The 24,256-nt window shown below is 37.2% G+C and overlaps 1 protein-coding gene across 1 annotated transcript; it reads left to right on the top strand.

The window, feature by feature from the left end:
• The first annotated feature begins 4,389 nt into the window (after nt 1–4,389).
• On the top strand, nt 4,390–15,807 carry LOC129422765 (uncharacterized). The gene is made up of 7 exons (XM_073854589.1): nt 4,390–4,622; nt 5,287–5,601; nt 6,898–7,128; nt 9,835–9,963; nt 10,364–10,471; nt 15,365–15,442; nt 15,579–15,807. Exons 1-7 carry the CDS (start codon nt 4,574–4,576, stop codon nt 15,764–15,766), a joined length of 1,098 nt encoding a protein of 365 aa, XP_073710690.1. The 5' UTR covers nt 4,390–4,573; the 3' UTR covers nt 15,767–15,807.
• The last annotated feature ends 8,449 nt before the right edge of the window (nt 15,808–24,256 follow it).

The following is a 24,256-nucleotide window of genomic DNA, read 5'->3' as shown; positions in this document are numbered from 1 at the left end:
TTGGACATGTGCTATGGCATTTAAAATGGTTCCTCTCTGATTACAAGCCAATAAACCATTTTAGTGCAATTTAACACCATCTTTTTTGTCTACAGCTGCCCAAATGTGGTTAAACAGCATCATAACATTTAGTTTGAGATGATCATTTACTTACATGAGCCAGTCTGTAGCAGCACCAACATCAGTCCAAAGATGATCAACATTTCTCTGAAGTTTCCAGAAGAGAGTAAATCCATCAGAAGAGAGTAAAGACCTGAAGCAGACTGTGAAGTATGAAGATCTTTCACTCAGTCACGTCTCATTCTGACAGACCACATTTGCTTACACTGGACTCAAAGTCTTTATAAGGACAATGAGAAGTTCGATCAGAAATTATTTGTCAAAAGTTTTCACTAATAGACTTGACACGAAAACTGTCAAGAAAATGTTTATAAAACGCCCAAATCACATTCTCACGTTCCTTTAAATACTGTAGTGTCATCATTTTCTCATCTGCATGTTGTTCTGAACCTTTATGAATTTCTTTTATCTGATAAACACAAAAGAAGATATTTAATAAATGATGTGCTGATTGTAACCATTGACTTCCACAGTAGAAAAAAACAAATAGATGAAATTCAATGGGTACCTTCAATTGTGTGCTTATCATTATTTATCAAAATATAGTCAGTTATCACAATACTTCCATAATATTTGTTTTTGTGATAGGATTATAATGTTAAAAATGGTGGTAAACTGTCCTTTTGTCTGTGGTCTCTCATGGATTGAAAATAGAGCATCTGCTATGACAATACAAATAAATACATAAAGCACAATAAGCTCATTCAGCTCATCCAAGAACAGTCCACAGGAAGAGTCTATTTGATTGACAGATACATTCAATCACATGCTTCCTTTTAGTATATTACATGCATGCAAACATTACACTACAATAATTCAGCGACACAATAAGGCAGCGACACAAGAGACAGATGTGGAGGTCATTTGTGTACAGTGGATGAATGAGATAAGGGTTAAAATTCACTTTTTTTTTAGATGTGACTCTGGACACAATGCTATCAACAAGAACAATATCAAAGTCCAATTACTCATTATTCAGATGATGATTTGATTTTTCTCTCTTCAGAGATAAATCCAGCTGCATATGTTTCGTCTCTCTCTCTCCCCCTCACGCCTTTAGGTCTCTCCGTTGGAACTTCGCTAGACACTTGGGGGTCTTCCACGTTCCACGGAGGCGAGTCAGTGACCAAAGGTGAGTATTCGCACTACTGAGGCTGTTCGCCCTTCACCAGGTGTTACTGTAAGCAAAGGTAGGTTACACTCCGCACAGGTAAGTCGCTCACAAGACTTGGACTTTTCATCCACTTCAGGGCGTACACTAGAGCAAAGGTAAGTGGTTCACACTACTGACACTGTTCGTTCCTCTTCGGGGTGTTGCTGTAAGCAAAGGTAGGTTACACACCACACAGGTAAGTTACTCACAAGACTTGGGCTTTTCGTTCACTTCAGGGCATACGTTGGAACAGAGGTAAAGGGTCCACACCACTGCCACTGTTCGTTCCTCTTCGGGGTGTTGCTGTAAGCAAAAGGTAGGTTACACACCACACAGGTAAGTTACTCACAAGACTTGGGCTTTTCGTTCACGCTCCTCCAGGCAGCGGGCCTTCACAACCACGGCTGTACACCGTATACCTTCACCCGTCCTCCTGAGCTTCGTAGGTGTTGTGGGGACTGATGGGTCGGGCGACGCGGAGCTGAACGCTTCCCTAGCTCCCCCCTCCTTGTCGATGACAGGAGTCTTAAGCTGGGGCGAACTCTCGACGAGGCTCCGCGCACACAGAAGGTTCTTTTAAACAGATCGAATCACAACAACGACCCTCCGTCCGTACAGTGAACTTTGGCCGTTACTCACTCCGATATACAGCTGGGCTGCACCACTGCCTGCTTTCCGAATTGGCGCGGGCTCTCGCCAACACACAGGGGATTAAGGTTTTAGTTGCCTCCTCTCGTGTGGTTCAGGCCTCAACGTGCCGTTAACTTCTCACGACCTGCACGGGGCCAGGGCGGCTTCCGTCACTATAAGCACAGCACACACAGCAAGCTTTAGTGAAAACACACAATGAAAGTCACAACTCACCCACAGCACTCTGCACACACACTCCGCGCGAATTAAGGACTTGGTCGGCTAGACTTAGGCTCCTCGTGAGGCTGGTTGGGCGTTGTTCTTGCCACAGAGAGAAAGGGTTGGCACGTAAATATGATCAGCAAAGCCCCTGTATGTTTCCTGGTTACCTCTTCGGCTCACCTACATTTCTTTTATCCGCAGGGCCAGAACTACGAATGATGGAGGGTTTCCCCAGCGGATCTCCCGGCTCGGGTTCCACGGTAAATACACGGCGCACCCACGTTTCCCTCCGTAGTGGGGCCGGTAACCTTCGACACACTCACAAAACACACCAGGTAACTCTTCTTCTGAATAGCTTATAATCACACTTCAATTATTACTCACACTTCGTGTTCAGCATATCTCTGCATCAATGCATCCGATGACTTCGTGTTCAGCCCACTCAACAGTCGAATCACACAATATTCTCTTCGCCCAGTCACCTCCAACCTCTTATCTTCCCTAAGGGATCGATGTAAGCCAATACAACAGATCTGCACAGCAGCAACAAAGCGCACCCAAAAGCACTCACAAAAGCACCCCATTTGGTGTCTTCAAAGGTCTTTTTATACCCTGCCTTCTCCCCTTGTCGACCTATCAGCAATCGCTGTGTTAATCGCCCTCACCTGTACGTAATCGGGCTTGATTTGGTGTTTGGGGAAACCCCGGAAATTCCGGTGTTCAGAGTCAGTCGTCCGGGCGGAACCATCGTCGGGCGGAACCCGTCTTCCACACTTTTGGTTCCGCCCTCACCAATCGTCACCTGGTGACATTAACCTACCAATATTTAACTTTGTGTTAACATACAGTAACTGTATGTAAACACAATTAAATTAAATTCTCAAATGCAGTTAAATTTAAACGAGTGTTTCACCATTTACAGAAATTTGGTCATTTGGATGAATTTGAATATGTAATGTTACTTATATTTTGCCATTTCAATGGTATTTGCATATAAGCACAAAATTTGCCATGTCACATATTGCCCCTATATCTACAGTATCACTTTATATTCCCTCATTGGAGATCTGGGATGAAAGTGTGATGTGCTGTAACTATGGCAACCACATTTATGCACCGTGATGATGGAGACCTCTTGTGGAGATTTTGAGTATTAATGCGTTTGCTTTTAATCTTCTCTAGGTTCTTCATCAGGTTAAATATCAGCATGTGTTTTTTTACATTATTGATCACAGGGGTTTGTTCAATAAAATTGAAAAGGCAAAAACATTGTTTGGGTATTGTTAATTATAGATCTTATTTAATTTTTACTCCTGGACACTCAAACTTTATCAAATTCTGATTACTGTTAACTGCTTCCTCTTTATTGACATCTGGTGTTGCTAACTGTGTCTGTTTAGTGGTTTTAACTTCTGTTAACGTGAGCTGTGTTTTGATGACTTGTTACATGATGAGGTAGTCACAGTTTTCTTGTTTACAAAAACCTCTGTTATCTGTGACTTCCTTTACAAAAATATTTTTGTAGAAACCTCCAAATATAGCTTAACTCAAAATTAAAATAGCAAATATGTTGAAAATAAGATGACAGTCAGTTTATAAAATGAGCTGTATGAACTGTAAAAGAAGTTTAATAAAATACATCAGTATTACCATAATCATGTCACGTTGCAACAAAAACAGATTGACAATTATATGCTGTTAACATTTAGCCACACTTCCCATTAAAGCTTACGCAAATTAAAACGACGCATATCTTACCTTTAAAAAAATGCTGAAGGTGGCATGTGCGAACATTAAACTTCCTTAAAACAGTGTCGTGTAGATTTGAAAATTTTGCCTCGACCTTGTTGGCCCTAACTCTGAGTTTGATTAATTAATAAAAGCATATATCAACTATATTTTCCTCATTTTATTACATTAAGGGTGGGTTGCACCAGTAAGGTTGAAGCAGTCATGAAACATTCAATGTTTAATTTGTTTTAATTGTTCTTGATATATATTAAATTAATAAAAAACTGCTTAGGGGCACAACAACCTCTTTGGGGAACCACAGCCCGCGAATGCCCCCCCCCCAAAACTGACGCCAGACAGTGTATGGATTTATTAAACTCAATTCTGAAGGGCCCTAAAATGTATACAACATGTACGTGGGTACATGAGTTAAGAGCAGACATTTGACACTTTTTGAGTATTTTGTAAAGATTATAGTGAAATATTTGTTACGTCTCTCTTTCTTTCAAGTCTGTTATTGGAAACTGTTTAGCAGTGTGTCTGTTTTCCCCCATGTGAGGAAACTTCCTGATTCTCAATAAAGGCTGTGAGTCCTGTGTAAGCAGATCTGATCTGTCAGATTGAGACACATGAGACAGAGCGACAGATCTTCATACTTCACAGTCTGCTTCAGGACTCTGTCTTTCTGACGTTCTCTCTTCTGGAAACTTCAGAGAAATGCTGATTATCTTTGGACTGATGCTGGTGCTGCTACAGACTGTCTCATGTAAGTGAACAATCATCAATTTATAAGGTTTCATTTCTTAAGCAGTTTTGTGGTTTGACAGGCTCACTGCAATAACTTTATGTATATTAGAATGATTTTAAGGCAACTGATGCCAAAATTGTGGATAAAACAGTCCGACTTCATAAAAGGTTAATCTGAAACGAGACGTTAGAGGGAGTAAATTCATTCCTTAATTTCAGAAAAGTTTACAAAGTCTCTGTAATTTGTTAATACTGGAAAACACCAAAATTGTAAAGTGTTACACAGTCATTTATGTTAGGAGTTTAAAATACATAATTATAGTCTGCTGTGATGCAATTACAATGTTTCTGCTCTTATCATTGTGCATTAGTGGTGTGTTAATACAGTATATAAAAGTGTTCAAGGTATTGAACCACCTGTGTATATAATAAGGATTATTTGATAGTGACCTGAGATCAGATGCTCCACTAATCAAATATAATGTCTGTCTTATACATTTCTTTGTTTTCAAAAGTTTTAATTTGTGAGTTAATTTAAAATATGTTGCTTTTCTGCTTTTAAATTATGACGAGAGTAAAATGTGTACCAGCAGAAAACATTCAGAGTCTGTCTATTATAATAAACATGTTGAAATGTTTCTGTTGTTAGATTTGATTTTGTGTATGTGTATTTTGTTCTGCAGGTGTGGATCAGATCTGCAGTTTTAATCAGACAGAAACCTGTTATGCAGCTCTGGGAGACAAACTCTCTCTACAGATGATTCAGGATATTCATATATCTAATCTAAATATAAAGAAAGAAGAGCGTTTAATTTATAAAAAACAGAAAGAGAGAATCTTTCTATCCGATCTCTTTAACAGATCTGATGTTATCATCAGTGATAGCACTGTGATTATAAACAGTGTGACCAGAGCATATTCAGGGAACTACACATTACAGCTTTATGACTTACAGGGCACACTAAAATCTACTACAGATCTTCAAGTGAATGTTGAAGGTAATGTAATTCTCTATCAGAATAAATACTATCACACTTTCTCTTAACCTCTCTTTTCTTATCCAGGTAAATTAACAATTCTAAAGTAACTCTACAATACTACTACCATACTACCAGTATGCATTGCATACTGTGCAGAAATAAATATTTCAAACATTAATATGCTTCACTGACGTCACATAATCTGAACATAATCAGTATCCTATCAGAAATCAAGAGTTATTTTGCAAGTTCATTTTAGGCACACACATAAAATAAAATATGAATAGCATGAAAGATGAGAGTTTTTTTTTAACTATTGTTAACGATATTAAACAGAAGAAAGAGATTAGTCAAGAGTAGAGAAAATGTGTCTTGAGTTGTTTCTTGAAGGTTGTGAACAGGTTTCGTTCATTACTGATCAGTGTGAGGATGAGTGTGAGGATGAAGTTTCAATTATGGTCCTGGAGGTCAGTGACTAACATATGATGCAGGCAGCAACAGGAAACCAATAGAAAGAGATGAGAAGTGATGTGACAAGAGATCTCTTTGGCTGATTGAAGGCCAGACATGCTGCTGCATTCTGGATTATTTGAAGAGGTTTGCTCACTTTGACTAGAAGGACGGCCAGCAGGGCACTGCAGTAGTCAGGAGTTGATATGACATGAGCTTGAACATGATGCTGTGTGTGCTCTTAAAAATAAAGGAGCTGTTAAGAGTTCTTCACAGTAATGCTATAGGAGAGACCCCTTTTTTGGTTCCCCAATGTCCGTAAAAGATCAATTTCTGACTTATCCAAGTCTCTAGAACCTTTTCCACTATGAAGGATCTTTTGTGCAACCAAAATGTTCTGTGGATTTTAAAAGTTCTTTATGGAACCATTTTTGGAACCTTATTTAAGAGAGTATGCTCACAGAGGAAAGATGGTGATAAAGCACATACAGTATAGTAGCTGTTGCAGTGTGTGTGTTGTAAATGTCAGCTGGTCGTCAAGCACCACCTCCAGGTCCAAACAGACTATTACATATCATGAGCTGTGACATCAAATGAAACAAAGAGAGATACAGCATGCTAACCAGCCAAACCTTGACCTTTTGGATCACAATGGAAATTGAGGATTGAGTACAGTGCAGTAGTACAGGATCTTGTGCATTGGATAGACTGCGCCTGTTCATTAGTATTATACACATACAGATATGAACATGCTGTACACAGTATACACACTGCAGAAATAGTATGAGTAGTATGCAAGTATGCCATTCTTAACCCTGTGTGTGCTGTATTTGTCATGTGACTGTGATGTGTCCTTGCCTCCAGCTCCTGTTGCCTCTGTGAATGTGTTAGCCGAATGCATCAGTAAGGAGTGGGTGGTGTCCTGCTCATCTGAGGGGGATTCACTCTTCTTCAACTGGAGTCTGAATGGACAACCACTAGCACAAGGAAATAAGACCATTAATCTGGATGGGAAAATTTTTGGAAACATCATCTGCAGCGTGAAGAACCACATCAGTCATGGAGAGAAGAGCACCACTGTAACCTATTGTCCCGGTGAGCTTTAAACTATAAATGTTTACTTACTTACTAAAACAACAGCAACAAGAATAATATCACTGGATGAATCTCACAACATCTCATAAACACAGGTCAATATTTCACCTAAATAAAATAAAAACCAAATAAAAATAACAATATATAAATTTTGTTGTTCTGATAAACACAAAGGAATATATTTAGAGAAATATTTGTAACCAAACCGTTCATGGACCTCATTTATGAAATGTTTACCGTACATATTAAAGTATTCTGTTTTTCTACTATGGAAGTGAATGGGGTCTATGAACGGTTTGGTTATAAACATTTCTCAAAATATCTTCCTTTGTGTTCTTCAGAACAAAGAAATTCTGTCATCATTTACTCACCCTCATGTTGTTATAGGTTTGTAACAACATGAGGGTGAGTAAATGATGACACAATTTTTGTATTTTGGGGTGAACTATCCCAAATTTTTATTTTGTTAAAATTAATTTCAGTTCCTTCCCAAACATAATTCTCATTGCTGTAATACATTTTTATTTAAATCAAAGGCATTGCAGCAACTACAACATGATGTAAACATCGTTTAGAGTTAGGGGTGTAACGATTAACCGTGCAAATGCGTGTTTTCTCAATGAATAAATTTGAGTGACATACGGTGAAATCCCATCCAAACGACAGGGGTCAATCTCATGCAGAAACTCCCTTTGTGCCACAGAAGTAGTAGCATGCATTGATGTAACTTTTCCACGTGACCACACGAGAGCTCGCCCGGTTGAGTGGCAAAACACTCAACAAAATGTCTGGTTTTCATAGCGGCTGCTGCGAAAATGCCAGTAAAACTGACTATTATCAGCTTAAATTGAATTTAGTTGGACTTGATGGCAAAGGTGGACAATATTTATTTACATTAGTTAAATTTTCCAAGCATCTGTCCTTTATTAGGATGTTTGAATTGGGAAAAAATTTACTTCACTACATTCTAAAGCATATCATCATACTATGTATTCTTTAATATTGCATATTAAAATATATTAAATTACATTAAAATTATGTACTTTTAAGTATGTTAATGTACTTAAATATTAAATGTAAAACAAACACGTGTATTTATGAAATGTAATAGAATAAAAATTATGATAATGTACTTTGGAATGTGTTTTCCAAAAAAAAACACGGATAAAATACAAAAACTTGAAAAATTATTTTAAGTAGAAATTAAAACCTTCTTCTTGATAGTGACTTATCAACCCACCTGTGGTCTGTTGACGTTGGCATGAACAATCAATTTACTTCTTCTTTCTGTGTTTTTTTGCAGTCTGTAAAACAATAGCTCTGAATTTTTGTTAATCTGTTAGTACAGTCTATCGCACAACAGCTTTTTGTAATAAAGCGTTTTCCCATTTCGACTTGTTTTCACCATGTTTTTGCCGATGTCACACTGTACTCAAATGCTGCCACTCTGTCTTTTGCCACTCAGTGGGCATATCTGCAGTCCCTCTCGCTGACGGTGACGTCATGTGCATACCCTCTATACGCTGTTCTTCAAATTGTTTCAGGTATTTTCATGATAATATAGAATATTTTGAATGATTTTAATTTAACAAGTGTTGCTTTTTTAAATGCATGCAGTGGCGTAGAGTCTGGGCATGCAGGGTATGCACGTGCAAATGGGCCCGGGCCAATAGAGGGCCTGGCCCTGGGCCCGCCCCGGCTTTTAATAAAAAAAAAAAATCAGTTTAACTTGTATTTGTGGCTGCAATAAATATATTTTTGTATGCATATCATGTGTAGTGATTTCTTACTTCTCCGTAATGTCTAATTTCTCCGTCATTTCTTGTTTGTGATTATTTAAAAAAAAAAATTGCACTCGGTGGCTGCTGTAGACTACTACGCCATCATTTTTTTACATGATGCATCGCCGCGCCAAATAAAAAGAAAACACAGTGTGAGAGTGTACTATAGTGGCTATCTACATGAACATTAAGGATGGACAAATATAAACATAAAAGTGGTGCCTTAAAGAGAAAAGAGAAGGCGGAGAAGTTAGTCACGAGTCAAAAACATTTTGTTTTTCTTTATTCAAATCTACCCTTTAAAGTAAAAGAGTAATGTAAAAATATTTGACTACCTTATTAAAAGTATATGTTGTTAAAAGACCTGCGAGCTTTGGCTTAAGGGGGCCCGTAAATTTTTTTTGCATATGGGCCCGGGACTGACTTCCTACGCGACTGAATGCACGTTATAAACGATTCTGACCCATAATGAGTTTAGATTGATAAAGACTTCCTACTGACCAAATGCCGTAGTACATGCATAAGCTGTGCATGAAACAAAGAATTGCAGCCTTGCGATTCAGAATTGATTTTAGACAGGCATTTTTAATAGACACACAATTGAATCGTTACATCCATATGTAGAGTATTATACAGTTAAATCATACAAAATGTATCTTTTCGTGTTATATGTGTTTAAGTTAGCATATTGTTATCGTAATGAAAAATTCTCACTTCTTTATTTTGATTTCGGGCTGAGATGTGTCCTCAACATATATTATTGATGAATTTGAGATTCACCCATGAATTTACTGTCTAAAGTGGAGGTTTAATTGTTAACTGTGATGAGGTTTATTGGTCGGTTCATGACTTGTGTCGATGTGTTTTGGGGTAAATTAATACAAAGAGAGAATGGAGATGATTCTTCAGTTGTGTCTGATTACAGGAACAACTACTGCATCTGTGACCACACATCTGACCCCTGCGCTGACCAATAGCACATCAGTCGGTACGAGTCTCTCTGCTAGTAATCTCACCCGCACACAGAAACCTGGACTGTTTTCACCACTGAACTGTGAGTGTTGAGCAACTGCAGTGTAGATGTTAGAAATAAACTGTACAGGGTTTCGTCAATGGATCATTTACCCATTCAATCATGTAGCTAAAATGATTTTTATGATAAAAACCAAAACACAATTGTCATTTACGTTTATACAAAGCCACTTTACAGTGCATTACAAGTATGTGTGATCCCTGAGTTCAAACCCATGATCTGTTGTGCTGATGCTCTACAACTGCTATAAATTTAACCAAAATAAAAAGAACGAATAAAATGAGATTTTGCATAAAGACATTTATCTGCACACAGATATAGTTGCTATTCTTGTTGCTGTTGAACAATAATGAACATTTAAAATCTGTTTATGTATTTATGTAACTGTGTAAAACAATCGTGTTGTGTGTTTTTTTCATAGTGACACAAACAGAAATTATTGGAATGGGTTCTTCAATTGTTATTCTTATTGTGCTGGTCATCACAGTTTGTTACATTTACAAGAAGAAACAAGCTAAGTCAGCAGCAGGTCAGTTCATTCAGAGTACATGAATTTGCAGTAAATATTCTGACTGGTACAGTAACTCAATTTTAAAGGTTAAAATGAAATATAACTGTAGTGCATAAGTGAAAAATGCTTCAGCTTTGTCTAAACATGAAATGAGACTATGGCGATATGTTTGGTTTTGCTGAGTAGCCAAAAAAAATATGAAATTTTTTTAAAACATGTACATTCAAATGTGAACCACTGAGAGATTGAACCAAAATTGTGACCTACCCCACACTAAAGGGATAGTTCACCCAAAAATGAAAATGTTGTCATAATTTACTCACCCTTATGTTGTTCTAAACCTGTACCAGTTTTTATTTTGATAAAAAAGAAAGAATATATTTTGATAAATGATGGTAAGCACACAGCTGATTGTAACCATTGACTTCCATAGTAGGAAAAACAAATCAGCTGTGTGCTTACCATCATATATCCAAATACCTTTTTTTGTGTTCATCAGAAAAATGAAATGCAACAGGTTTACAACAACATGAGGATGAGAAAATGATGACAGATTAACTATCCCTTTAACCATTGTGTTAAAGTCCCCCTGTGGGGAAATTCGGGTTTTTGATGTAGTTTATATGTCTATGTGATGTTTTATTATGCTTTAAGACCCATCATGTACAAATTCATTATTCAAAACCATTGCTGAGTATTATCTCCATAAAACTGAGGATATTCTCATTCCAACGGTTCAAAATCGGTTCAAAATGTAAAAAATCACATCAACACAGCTGAATGTTTGGATCAGTAGTTTGAGTCGATAAATATGATGTATGGATGCAGCATAGACTCTGCAGAGAAACGATTGCAGCTGCTTCAGCTCTTCTGTGATGCTCACACGCGCTGCTCACAAATGACCTGTGAAGGCTCCAACCTGTTAACATCAGCGCTTAAAGTTTAGTGCTGCAAAGTTCACGTATGCGTTGTGTGAAACCAAACTTGGCAGTTGTGTCTCTGAATGTAGCATCTATTTACATATAGTATATCTGTTACAAACTGAGATGTTAGCGGAACATGCCAATACCCTTTTAATAGGTCCAGCTTCGTCACAAATTTGGCGAATTGCAAATTGTGGATGTGGTCTTCCATTCTGGGTAATGGGTAACAGTCAGGTACTGTAACTGCATTTACACGACAGTACACTCTCAGAAATAAAGGTACAAAAGTTGGCACTGGGACAGTACCCTTTTAAAAAGGTACACCTTTTAGTGCATATTAGTACTTCAAAGGTACATATTTGTACCTAAGTGGTACATATTTGGACCTTTTAAAGGGTACTGCCCCATTGACAGCTTTTGTATCTTTATTTTTGACAGTGAAGTCAGTGCAAAAAACGAAACAAACCTTCTGGCTTGTGCACTTAAAGGCAACGAGAACTCCAAGTGCTACTACTATATTTAGCCAACCCATTCTGCTACAAATATTCAGTTTCTTGCTTCATAATAGTTATTTTAACAGCGTTAAACTGATATGCATGTTGCTTAATTGGGGATGCACCATCAGCATTAATATTTTGTATGAGTTGGAACTTAATGGGTACTATGAAGGACAAAGATACTGAGTACAAAAATGGCACATCAGTAGGGTTTGTTTTTAGTTATCCTATACGTACACTATATGTGCCTCTCATTAACTTACCCTGGCTTATAGGTACCACACATACAATGTATATACAATTCGTAAGTACATTACTTTTTGTTATTAGTTATCATATATGCAGGCCTGGAAAAACATAGTGTAGTGCCCCAGGGTGACCACATTAGAAGTGCCCCCCCCCCCATTTTTTTTTTTTTTTAATAAACTCTAGTCATTTAGTGTTCAATAGTTTCATAATATGGTTATGTCCTTTTTCCCCCAATTTTGAAAACAGTTCATTCTAGATGTTCCAGTCTACGCAACTGTTTACAGTTCCGTCCATCCTGTGGTACATCACAGAGTTGCTGGATCTTTTTAGGCATGTCGTTCTGGATCTTAGCAGGTTCAGAAATGTCTGGATTCCCTATTCCAGTGGTAAATCTGGGAATTCCTGGCTGATCGGGTTAATTCCTTTTTCTTGAAGAAGAACCCTGCCATCACTTGTCGTGTTGGCCTTCTGGTCCTTGTCCTTTTTGTCCAGATCATCTTTCTCCCAAGGGCACACATCTCCATGCTTACATTGAAACAACAACAAAAGAAGAGGTTTCCCCCCTTTTCCCCCACAATTACTTTTTCACATTCAAAACATCAGTCACATATGTTTAATCACAGCACATCAAACATCAGTAAAATGTAATGGCTTTAAAACATTCCTTCTAAATACATTTACATATCAACCACATTAAAACCTTTTTTATGAATTATAAAGAACCCCCCCCCCCCTTGATAGTAAACATACTTTACTATTATAAACAATTTTCTAGTTCACATCAACATCTGCTTGTGACTGAGTTACAGTCATGTTGTTCACACAGTTATGTGTCTGGCAAGGCGTGAATGCTTTCTTCCTTGTTTACTTTCAACAGAGCTGGGTTTCTAAATTCCCTATTTTCTTAAGCAAATCATGAAAGCCAAACTTTCATTTATGTGAAGTGACACTGTCTTACCTTGTGCCCTGTCTTTCCACATTTAAAGCAAACCACTTCATTATCTTTCCATTTTTTTCCAACAATGCCTTGCAAATCATGTGACCATCCTTTCCACATGCATGACAGACAAAGTTTTTATGTCTCTTATTTATTGTCTTGACATTTTTTCGTAAATCCTTCACTGCTTGGCTTGCCAGTGTAAAGAAAAATGATGAGGATGTAGAAAGTTTTGTGTGGTAAATTAAGTATAGTACTAGAAATGACCCCTGTCACCAACTGTGTGCCTAAAATAATGTATGCGATTTTTCTTAGGCAATAAGATACACATGAATCGCAGGCAAATCTTTTTTTAACAAATTCATATGCATGGAAAATGGCTAGTTTTACAGTGTCATATTTTAAACTTTCCTCCAAAGGTAAATTCAAGAAAACCTCTTGTACCTTGCCTACTAATATGCACTCAAGTAAAATTCAAAGTCACAATACGTTCAAAGGCATTAAAATTGGAGTCATCCTCAGTATCCCGAAAATGAGGTACTAACGCAATAAATATACCAACATCATACATAGCCGCTACTGAGTTTGAATCCACTGGTTAAGAGAGCGTACTGTAGCAACTCAAGAGGAAATAGGTGTAACTTGAGAAGGAGCTGGCAAAACTGATGGCTGATGGTTGGCTGCACGGCTGCTACACCACCAACAATTTTCATTGCATCTAACTCAGCCTCAATCTAAAGTGTGTGTATCATTCTCTTTGAAGTGTGTGTATTCAGCCTGTCATTTATCAGCTTTATCCTGAGCTTCCATCTGTAAACAAGCTATCCAAACTTAACCTCACATCCCCCTTGGAAACAGAGGAGACAGGTGAAAACAGATTGTACGGTGGCAGGACAATCCTAACCATGTCCTCTGCTCCAGTTTCAGAGAACAGCTAGCTTCGCGCTTTATCCCTATCAGTTAAATCAGGAGTAGAAATGTCTTCTGCACCAACTAACACAGAGTCTAAATCCTACACAACCAAAATTTTTCATTCAAGCAGACGATTCCACAAAACATATTTAATCTCTTTTTAAGAAATTGTTTAGTTGAAAATTACTCACAATGGCTAGTAAGTCATGCTTTCTACATGTCTCAAATAACTTACGGCTTAAACCTTACTCCAACACAAAAACCCTTCATAACCTGTATCATCACTTGATTTCCAGTAAACGAACAGTGCTTAATTGTTCGGGACAACTGTTATTGATCCCGGACGAGCCCCCATTAATTACAAACACTTTTTTAGAATATCTAGGGAAAACAAAGGTGCAACATTAAAACAATGAATGTGCACTGGAAAACAATCACACACCATTTTTACGTCAGCAATGTGTTTGTTTATTACAATGAGACTGGGACAGATTATCCCAGAATATAATTACTTAAATACATTTACAAATTCATTAACCAAGCAAAAATAATTCACAAAAAAAATGGGGAAAGGAAAAAAGAACGAGACTGTGCCAAATCAAAGAAATAAACAAAATATAACCAATCTTACTAAGCAAAAACTTCATCCAACTCAACCTAATATTCGCAAAAAACCCTACATTAAACAAAAAGAAAAATGTTCGGCATCAAAGACGCCCTAACTAATCAAAGAACACAGACTTACCCAACAGGTATTAAACACAAGAATGGTACAGGGCAAAATAAGCACGCCATTTAACCATCACACAACAATAAAATGTGTGACATGCCAGATAACTTCCGCTTCCTGCACAGGTGCGCTCTTTAATATTCCACTAGGGTGCCCTGATTGGTGAAGCCGAGCGTTGCTGTCACCATGCGTCCCGGTGATTGGCCAAGGATTTACTCAGGTACCCGCATAACCATGCTGAAACAAAAGTAAAGGCAAAGGATGAAAAGAGAGAAAAAAACAAACAAAATACCATTCCCAAAATAAAAAATAACATGGGACGTAACAATATCTATGGTCCGAGGTGGTGCGAAAAAGTGGAATTTACCAGTCGATTGTGTTTCCATTGTCTCTGCCATTGGAAGATACCAGTAAAAATGTTGTGAATGTACATGTGATCAATGCAACCTTGACCAGATTCAAATCTGATTTAATTCTGATCTAGATATTGAAATAATTTATGGGACGAAAGCCATCTTTTATTGGTCAGCCATCAATCTTATTTCAAATATCACTTTTCCTCAAAGAAACTGAATCAATGTTTTGTTGTTTTGTGCAGGTCTTGATGTTGCAGATATGTTGATGCTTTACTGAATGAGTGTTATATCATTTCTCTATCCGCAGCTGATGGTGGGACAGAACTCGTCTACGCTGACATCAATCATGACAAACTCAACAGAGACAATAAACCTACGAAAACAGGTAACAAAGATGACCAATTAACCTAAATCAAGTTTAGAGACTGAAAATAAGAAGTAACAGTTTAACCTTTAAGTTTATTCTATAGAGTTGATAGTTTGCCTTATCTATTGATGATGTGATGTTTCTCTTTATTTAGAGATGAGTTCAGCTGCAGATGTTGAATATGCTGAGGTCGCATCTCAGAGAAAGACTAAAAAGAAGAAGGGGAAGGAAGATGAGGTTCAGTATGGTGAGGTGTCATTCACTCCGGCCGGTCGCAACGTTCAGAAACAACATACGGAGCAGGATGAGTGTGTCTACTCTCAGATATACCAAAAGAAATGATTGACTCACTATTGCTGCAGTTTTCTGAACCAGCTGCATGGTCAGTACATCTCACACTATGAAAAAAGCAGCATGAAGTTTAAAGAACTAAATTATGCAAGTCAATTCAACCTATGTTTTAAAATTTTGACTTGTGATAAGTTGTTGTTAAGTTAGATTAACATAAAAATATAAGTTGATAAGAAAACATTTTACAGTACATGTCACCACCGTACAATGTCATAAAATATTTGAAAATATTTTTATTTTCAAAATAATTTTGGCCATTCGTGAGATATATGGTGTGGTCTTTTTTTGAGCTTTATAAGTATTCGTGCATAACAGCTGTTACTAAGGGTACAGTATGTTTCTGTGGTTCAGTGGTGAGGTGTTGAGCTTGCAAGCCAAAGGAAAGAGAGATATTCATCTTTAGAAGAAAAGAGGAAACCATTTTGGTCTTATTTTCCATCAAACCAGAACTTCCTTTTTCAAGTCTTCAAGTTGCAGTTTCTAAATTATGTGGAACTGGATTTTATTTAACAACTTTTTACATTTAGACACTTTAATAATGTAATATAAAGTGTTATAAATGTAATAAAAGGCACTAAATGCAATTACAAGTAAATAAATGTAAATATTGTTTCTACAGCTCAGCTGGTAAACCCGTATGCCTGATTTGCAATTATTGTATATAGTGATCTATAATGTACAAAGTGAATTGAGGAAGTGTCTGCTGAATGAATAAAAGAAAATGCAAAAAAGTAACCCAAGATAACCTTGAATCATGTCTGTATTGTGTAGAATGAGAGGTGAGGAGGTGACGGTTATGAAGTCTTGCGCCACTAAAGAGCAAACAGAGAAGTTTAAGGGACTTAGCATTTAGAGCCAGATCTACTAACAGCTTGCGTCAGCGCAAACCATCATTTTGGCATTAAATTGCGACTGTCAGGATTTACTTAAAGGGATAGTTTATCCAAAAATGAAAATAAGGTCATGAATGACTCGTTCTTGACTCGTGGGACCTCCGTTCGTCTTCGGAGCGCAGTTTGGGATGTTTTGTATTTGGTCCGGGAGCTTGTTGACCCTTCATTGAAAATCTATGTATGATATACTGTCCATGTCCAGAAAGGTAAGAAAAACATCATCAAAGTGGGTCAGGTAGAATGTGTTAAAGCATCGAAAATACACTTTGGTCCAAAAATAAAAAAATTATTATCTTGCATGCGCGTGACTAAAGTCACATGACTGCATTGACGCGGCTGACATGTTATCTGGTGCACCCAGCAGTTGTTTTGTGCACCCAGGCTTCGTTTACAGTCTGAGGGAGACGCACGCTGTAAGTTTAAAAAAAATAAACTACGAAAACATGTAATTTGATAACACATCATCCGTGTCACTGCAGTCACGAGACTTTAAGGGCGATTTATAGTCGTGCGTAGGTCCTACGGCGTAGCAGCGACGACGTAGGTTCCGCGTCGGTTTTCATTTATACTTGTGCGTTGCCGTCCGCGTCGACGTGCAAACACACGCGAAACCGCTGGTTGGCAGTAATCACGCGTGTAACCACAGTAGCAGCAGAAGTCGTCACAGAAGAAGAAGCTAAGCAAGTAAACCCACAAACGAAGAAGAAATAGCAACTTGTTGTGTATAATTTGAGAAGACCAGCAATGATGGAAGTAAATAAACAGCGACTTATGTTTCAGTTTGAGTTAAATCACTCCTCAACTTGGCTCGTCTTTGTTTTCACGGTCTCAAACGGAAATACCTATGACGCAGTTTTTTTACCTGACGGGAGGGGTTCTGGTGGACCAATCACAGCGCTTACGGTCCGCGTAGAGCCGACGCGCTGTTAGAAAATTTGTGAGGTGCGCGTCAGGCTACGCAGAGCTACGCACAGGCTACGGATAGCCTGAGCCGTAGCTACGCCGTGGGACCTACGCGCGACTATAGATCGCCCTTTAGTCTCACGCATGTACTTCACAACAGACGCGGAAGAGAAGACAATGCTAAATAAAGTTGTCATTTTTGTTATTTTTGGACCAGGGTGTGTTTTGATGCTTCGGCACATTCTGACTGACCCACTGATGTCACATTGACTACTTTGGTGGTGTTTTTGTTGTCTTTCTGGACATGGACAGTATACCGTACGTAGATTTTCAATGAAGGGTCAACCAGCTCTCGGACTGGGTATAAAACATCTTAACTCTTTCACCGCCAGCGTTTTTTAAAAAAAAGTTGCCATTTCAAAACTTGAAGGAATGATGCAAAACTCTGATTGGCTTTGCAAAGCTTTCATGAGCCAACTGACCCACAATGGCGTGACATATTTTATATGTGCATTCGGTTGTCCAAACAGTTAATTTTCACATATAAAGCATCAAAAAGGTTAAAGGATTTAGAGTCATTTTAATATATATTCTCTATTGTTTACATCAGATTTTAAATAGGAGAGTCATCCATCATCTGAATCTTATGCATAAAACAAGCCGACGCACACATGATTCGTATTTTACAATCAGATGATAAGTTTACTCTTTAACAACTTTATGTTGTTATTTTGTGTTTGAGTTCACCGTAATCCATCTGTATTCCAGTACTACTATTGTCATCCCCATTTACATGCACTATTAGCAAAACATTTTCCATGTGTCTGCAGTATTCAGGTATTTATGAACATGAATTAGTGACAAAAATGTATTGTTTGAAGCAGATCATTGCTTTATGTACTGCCCTTCACTGTGTAAATTCAGCAGTCATTTACACTAGTGCTCGACTTCAGACAAAAAGATCTCCTGTCAGCCATCAGCTTGAATGACATCTGTTACAGTTAAACCCTTGGTATCTATTCTGCTTTTTACTAACTTTGAGTAGTTGTGTATTATTTTCAACAAAAATATATATGTAAATATATAATAGACATAAGTAACAAAATCTAATTTTGATCATTTAAACATCAAGTGGTGATTTGTAGCATAGGAATAACCATTGTGTGTGTGTGTGTGCGTGAGTGAGTTTTAATACTAACAAAAAGTTATACACAATTTACTGATTCACAACCTATATGGAACTGTGAGGAAATGATTGAGACATATCCAGTGATTCATTTGATTATTCCCCTTCTGTGGATGAATAATACTGTTAGACCTTACCTTATTTTTAACTTTGTCCTTTTTTTTGGTATATGCTTGTGATTTATTGAATTGTTTTGATTAGTACTTGATTAGTTAGGCTAGTAGCTTTAAAGTGTACTTAAGTACTCACAAAAACTTACTAAAAAACTAAAACTAAAAACCAAAAATTTAAAGTGCTCTTTAATTAGTAAAATTTTATCTGGCCAGCCCCCTTTCTGCTGATCCAAAAAATTGTACAATCCAAAACTCAGTTCAGACACAGATGTGGTCTAAAGCAAACGTCTTCAACCTTTTTCAGGCTAATGATCCCTTAATGGATAGAGGAGGAGAAGGGACCCCCAGTACATGTAACAAATTAAAGGATTGGTCAATTTTCTTGAAACTAGAATCCAGGTGGTTTACTCACCACCATGTAGTCTAAAATGGTGATATCTTTCTTTGTTCAGTCGAGAAGATTTTTTGAGGAAAATATTCCAGGATTTTTTCATTTTGATGGACTTTAATAGACCCCAATACTTAACAGCTTTAATGCAGTTTAAAATTACAGTTTCAAAGGACTCTAAATGATCCCAAACTTTATATGCACTTTTAAACCACAACCTCTGGTCTTCCTCCGATCGTTTGACGCGCCAGTTCAACCTTGCGTAATGGCCTAATGATTTCGAAAGGTCACGAATGACTTATGCAAACTACGCCCGAGTGTGGAGAAAGAGGACGTTGTTTTATGTCGAATGATACTAATTAATATCTTTGTGTCAGTTTATTGTTTAAAATGGTCTGCAAATGTGCGTTTCATATATGTAACACGTGATCTTTAGACTTCATTACGCAATTACGTAAGGTCGCTGGCGCATCACACAACTGGAGGAAGAAGTAAAGTTGTGGTTTAAAAGTGCATATTTTTTATCGTTTCGCTAGATAAGACCCTTATGCCTCATTTGAGATCGTTCCCTTGAAACAGCTATTTTAAGCTGCATTAAAACTTTAAGTCCATTGAAATGAGAAAAATCCTGGAATGTTTTCCTACATTTTGGATGACATGGTGGTGATGAAATTATCCGGATTTTTTTTTTGGGAAATTTACTTATCTTTTAAGACTGTATTTTTATGATGGTTCCATTACAAAAATACACAAATAAATATTTTTGGCATACTACATAACATTTTATTTAACTGAATATATTTTATTGTGGAGACATTATACATGCTCTTCATTGCATTTTTATTATTGGCCCATAAATGTACTTTATTAAATAAAAAAATGCCCCAAGTATTACCACCATGGACCCCCTGTTGATGGTCTAGACTAGTACCCCATTATGGCTGCAAATAACAATTTATGATATACTATGCATCATATACAAATTTTTGGAACTGTTGTATGAAATATTACATATAAATAGTACACATATATTACATACTATATAAATATCAGTGAAATAAAACTGTAAAGCTATAAATGTGTACACTCTTAGAACGGATGTGTTTTAATAGAAACATCACATTAGTGTTTATTCTGGGACAACACACGAAATGCGTTTTCCCAGAATTCACCCATCCTTGTGTTACTTTTAACACAACTTGTGTTTAATTTGAACACATAATGTGTTACAATTACACATTAAAAGCATAACACAAAAAGATGAGTAAAAAATTTACAAATCTTCTTCTTTTTAAGAGTGTATGCAGGCTATTATTTTAAACGGATAAATACCACTGAAATTGTCCGCCAAAACTAATTTTGCATAGGCCCTAAAATTCTGTGCTGCTCTCTAAAAACAGAGGCACGTTCAAGCTCAAACAGGTGTGCAAAGGTTTGCTATGGTTTCCAGATGAAACAAGATGTTTCTGGGAAACAGTGTCTACAGGTTTGAGATACATTTTCTCTTGGTGGGTGTGTCAAAAATGCCAGCCCAATTGGCAACAACATGATATAAACCATGAGGTATTAAAGAGACAACACGCATAATAGGTGTAAGTAAAGTAGTTTGCGAATGTGTTATCTTTTATTATGGACAGCAAGGACAGTGACTGTAACATTGAGCGTATTTTACAGTATTAAATACGCATTTATAACATCAGACACAAAGAATGGCCTTCTAACCTGCCTTAGATGCAACATTTGCGTCATCAGAACAGAGTGTTTAACGCACCAACGTTTTTTCGGGGTTCAACGCATCCCTCATGTGTTAAAAACAACACCTTCTGTGTTATTTTAGGGACTTTTCATCAGATGTGTTGTGCATAACTTACACATCTCTGTTATTTTTAACACAAAATGTGTTGTCCACTTCATTCATTTGAACCCTGCGACCTATGTGCATATTTCAATTTAGTTGTCAGTTATAAGCCAGGTTTTTACTAATCCCTTACCTTTAAATAACACTATTTATTTAAAAAAAAATTGGTTACACTTTATTTTAAGGCGTCACTGTTACATTGTAATGATATATTTAAGTACCAAGTAATAATCATCAACAACATGTACTTACTGTAGGGTTGGGGTTAGGAATAGAGTTTGGTTTAGGATTAGATGCATGTAATTATGCATAATTAAGTGTTATTACTATAATAATTACATGTAACATGTGTAACAAAGACACCGTAAAATAAAGTGTTACCAAAATATTTTATGTTTTTGGGTAGATACTTTGACACAAAATTATTTACTATTGTTTTTTGTTCCAGTTTAAGGTTCAGTGTTGACATTGTGAAATAAATCAAACATTAACAGTTCATACACATGATCTTCGATACGTTGCTGCCGTCAGTTCTTTATCACCTTTTTAATTGACATGAATCATCTGACAAAATGTGCCAAGAGGTCAAGGTTAACCCTCGGTTCAACGAATCCGACCCATGCCAACCGAAAGCCAAGAGATGTTATTTTAATCATTATTATAGGATTAATGATCATTGATTATTTGAAGCCTAAATATGTATGATGGCTTTTGTTAGTCATTTTAAGTTTGTAATGTTTTATTTATTTTCATTATGTTTGTAAATCTATTCTGACCTCTGTGTTTCTGTGAATAATTGACTTCATTGAGATGTGCTTCTGTTTTTATCAGTAAGCAAAATTTGTTTCCTTATGTTATCACTTCTTAAGATCCACACAGTTTATTGTGATCAGTAAAGATTGCACGCTAACTACCCTCCACCCAGTGAGATTTAAAGGTTATTTAAGGAGATTATGTGTTTAATCCAAAACACAAGTGAATCTCATGAACATATAAGAGAAATAAAAGAGAAGTTATGTTTTACAAACCAAAATGTTTCACCATTTGCATGCCATGAGAATACGCAAAACTGTCAGCAAAAATAGTCCCAACAGGAGACCATAGCAGGGGGAACATATTTTCATCAGGGGGTGCTGAGAAAAATGGTGGGGGAATGGGGTGAATCACGTTTGGGCTTAGTCGCAGACTAAAATGCATGTTTGAGCTGCCTTATTTTAAAAACACATTGCGCTGAGATATCAGTGCCATTATTTTGTCTCAACATGCACACCTGCATTGCTTTTGTAAGGTTTGTTTGTAAAAACTACTAGAATTACTTAGACCTAGTCCTGAATTAATCTAAACCCTGTCCGGGAAACCACCCCTAAATGTGCATTAATATACAGAAACATTAATTTGTTGGTTCATCCACTGATTTAATTACTTGCCCAGTCTTTATAGAAATAACATTAATTTATGCAGGTATTTCATGTCATCCATCTTATATTCATTTTTAAGAACATTTATGTTTAATATAAGCCAGTTTTCGTTAGTTTTAAAACTATTTTATTGGATTTTGCCAACATGTCTGAATGGCCTGAGGCCATGAAAGTATTTGGTGAACGTATAATACATTCAGTCAACATGCATTCGGTCAACGTCATTTTGGGGATGTGGCATTTAGCGCTTTGGTATCTGAGTTCCCCATTTGTTCATTATAAAAATCAAGGGTGTGAAGATCAAACATAAAGATCAGAATGTAAAATGTGCGGTATAACACTGGTCATCACAAGTTTATTAATCAATATCACCATCACATCCCTATTCTTAATGTTGTCAGAAGACATGTTATAGGTTTAGTTGTGAACTCTAACTTAAAGGACAAGTTCGGTATTTTACACTTAAAGCCCTGTTTTCAGATTGTTTATGGTGAAATAGAACGATTTTGACTGAAATTTCGACATATGCGGCTGGCCCGAGAATTTTCGGGTGTTTGTCGTTTCACCTCCTACCTCTATAATGGCTGAATAGGTGCACTGGAACAATCTTCAGCTTCGTACCTTTATTTTTGACAGTGTAAATATGGAATTGGCATGGCGTGAGCGCAGCTGGCTTTCAAAGAGGATGACAGCTGAAACTCTCAATGATTTATTGCACGTTATGCCCAAAACACACTCATTAGTAATTACGAGAATAGGAACAACCCTTTTTAGACTTGGTGCACAAACCAATTTTCCTGTCATCAAATTAGCAAAAGTGCATTCGGACAGGCCCTTTACGTCTGTGCGCTTTAGATAATGCACTTAGATCATTAAAATAGGGCCCTTACTGAAAACAAACTGACCTTAGCTGGAGAACCAAACATATAAACACACGTAATGTATGCTTGGCTATAAAAAAACACAACAGAAAGTTTTGAACCATACTTCCTGCGGCTATAGAGGGTATGCACGTAACCAGGGTTCTAAATTAACAAAATTAATAAAAACTTACTAGCCAGTTTGGCCGGTGATGCATGAGGCATTGCATGTATGATACATAAAGCTCTGTTCTCGGTCATTTATCCCTCTGGCAGTACTTCCTACATTTCCCATGAATGCTGTGCCGTAATGCTACGTGATAATGTTTCATACGCCAATTGGCTGCACGCAGTTTGCAGCGAAACCAGCGTGAGAAACCATGGAAACGAACTAAGCGCGTCCACCAGAAAACTAACGGAAGAAGGAGAACGAACGGGCAGAGCAGGGAGGATAGACTAAAGACAGGGGTGTCGCCAGACCCCTTTACTGAGGCACGTGCCCCACTGTAAATCTTTTGTGCCCAGGTGTAAATCTCAAGTTTAAATTTTAGCAGTTAACTAGTGTATTCCTTTCCAAAGATAATAGCGGCTACATCAGATTTATATGCAATGTAGTTAGTTATTTACGCTTGTAAAAGCGACGAAGGAGTCGCACTTACGCGTGCACGCATGTATTCATGTCCGCACGTGTCTTTGCGTTCATCCGCGCACGCAACTGCATTCCAAAGGTATGCCATGCAAGTGAGTAATTATGAAAAGATGACGAGAAGTACGTTTCTAAAAAATAATGCTTATCTTATTTTGTCTCGATCATTATTGGCTTCTGTAGATGGACATAAGAAATGTTTTGTTCAAAGCAGGG

The sequence above is a fragment of the Misgurnus anguillicaudatus genome, chromosome 16 (assembly GCF_027580225.2).
Source record: "Misgurnus anguillicaudatus chromosome 16, ASM2758022v2, whole genome shotgun sequence".
Taxonomy (NCBI): domain Eukaryota; kingdom Metazoa; phylum Chordata; class Actinopteri; order Cypriniformes; family Cobitidae; genus Misgurnus; species Misgurnus anguillicaudatus.
The sequence above is the reverse complement of the archived record's forward strand: the minus strand, read 5'-3'. Positions and strand labels throughout refer to the sequence as shown.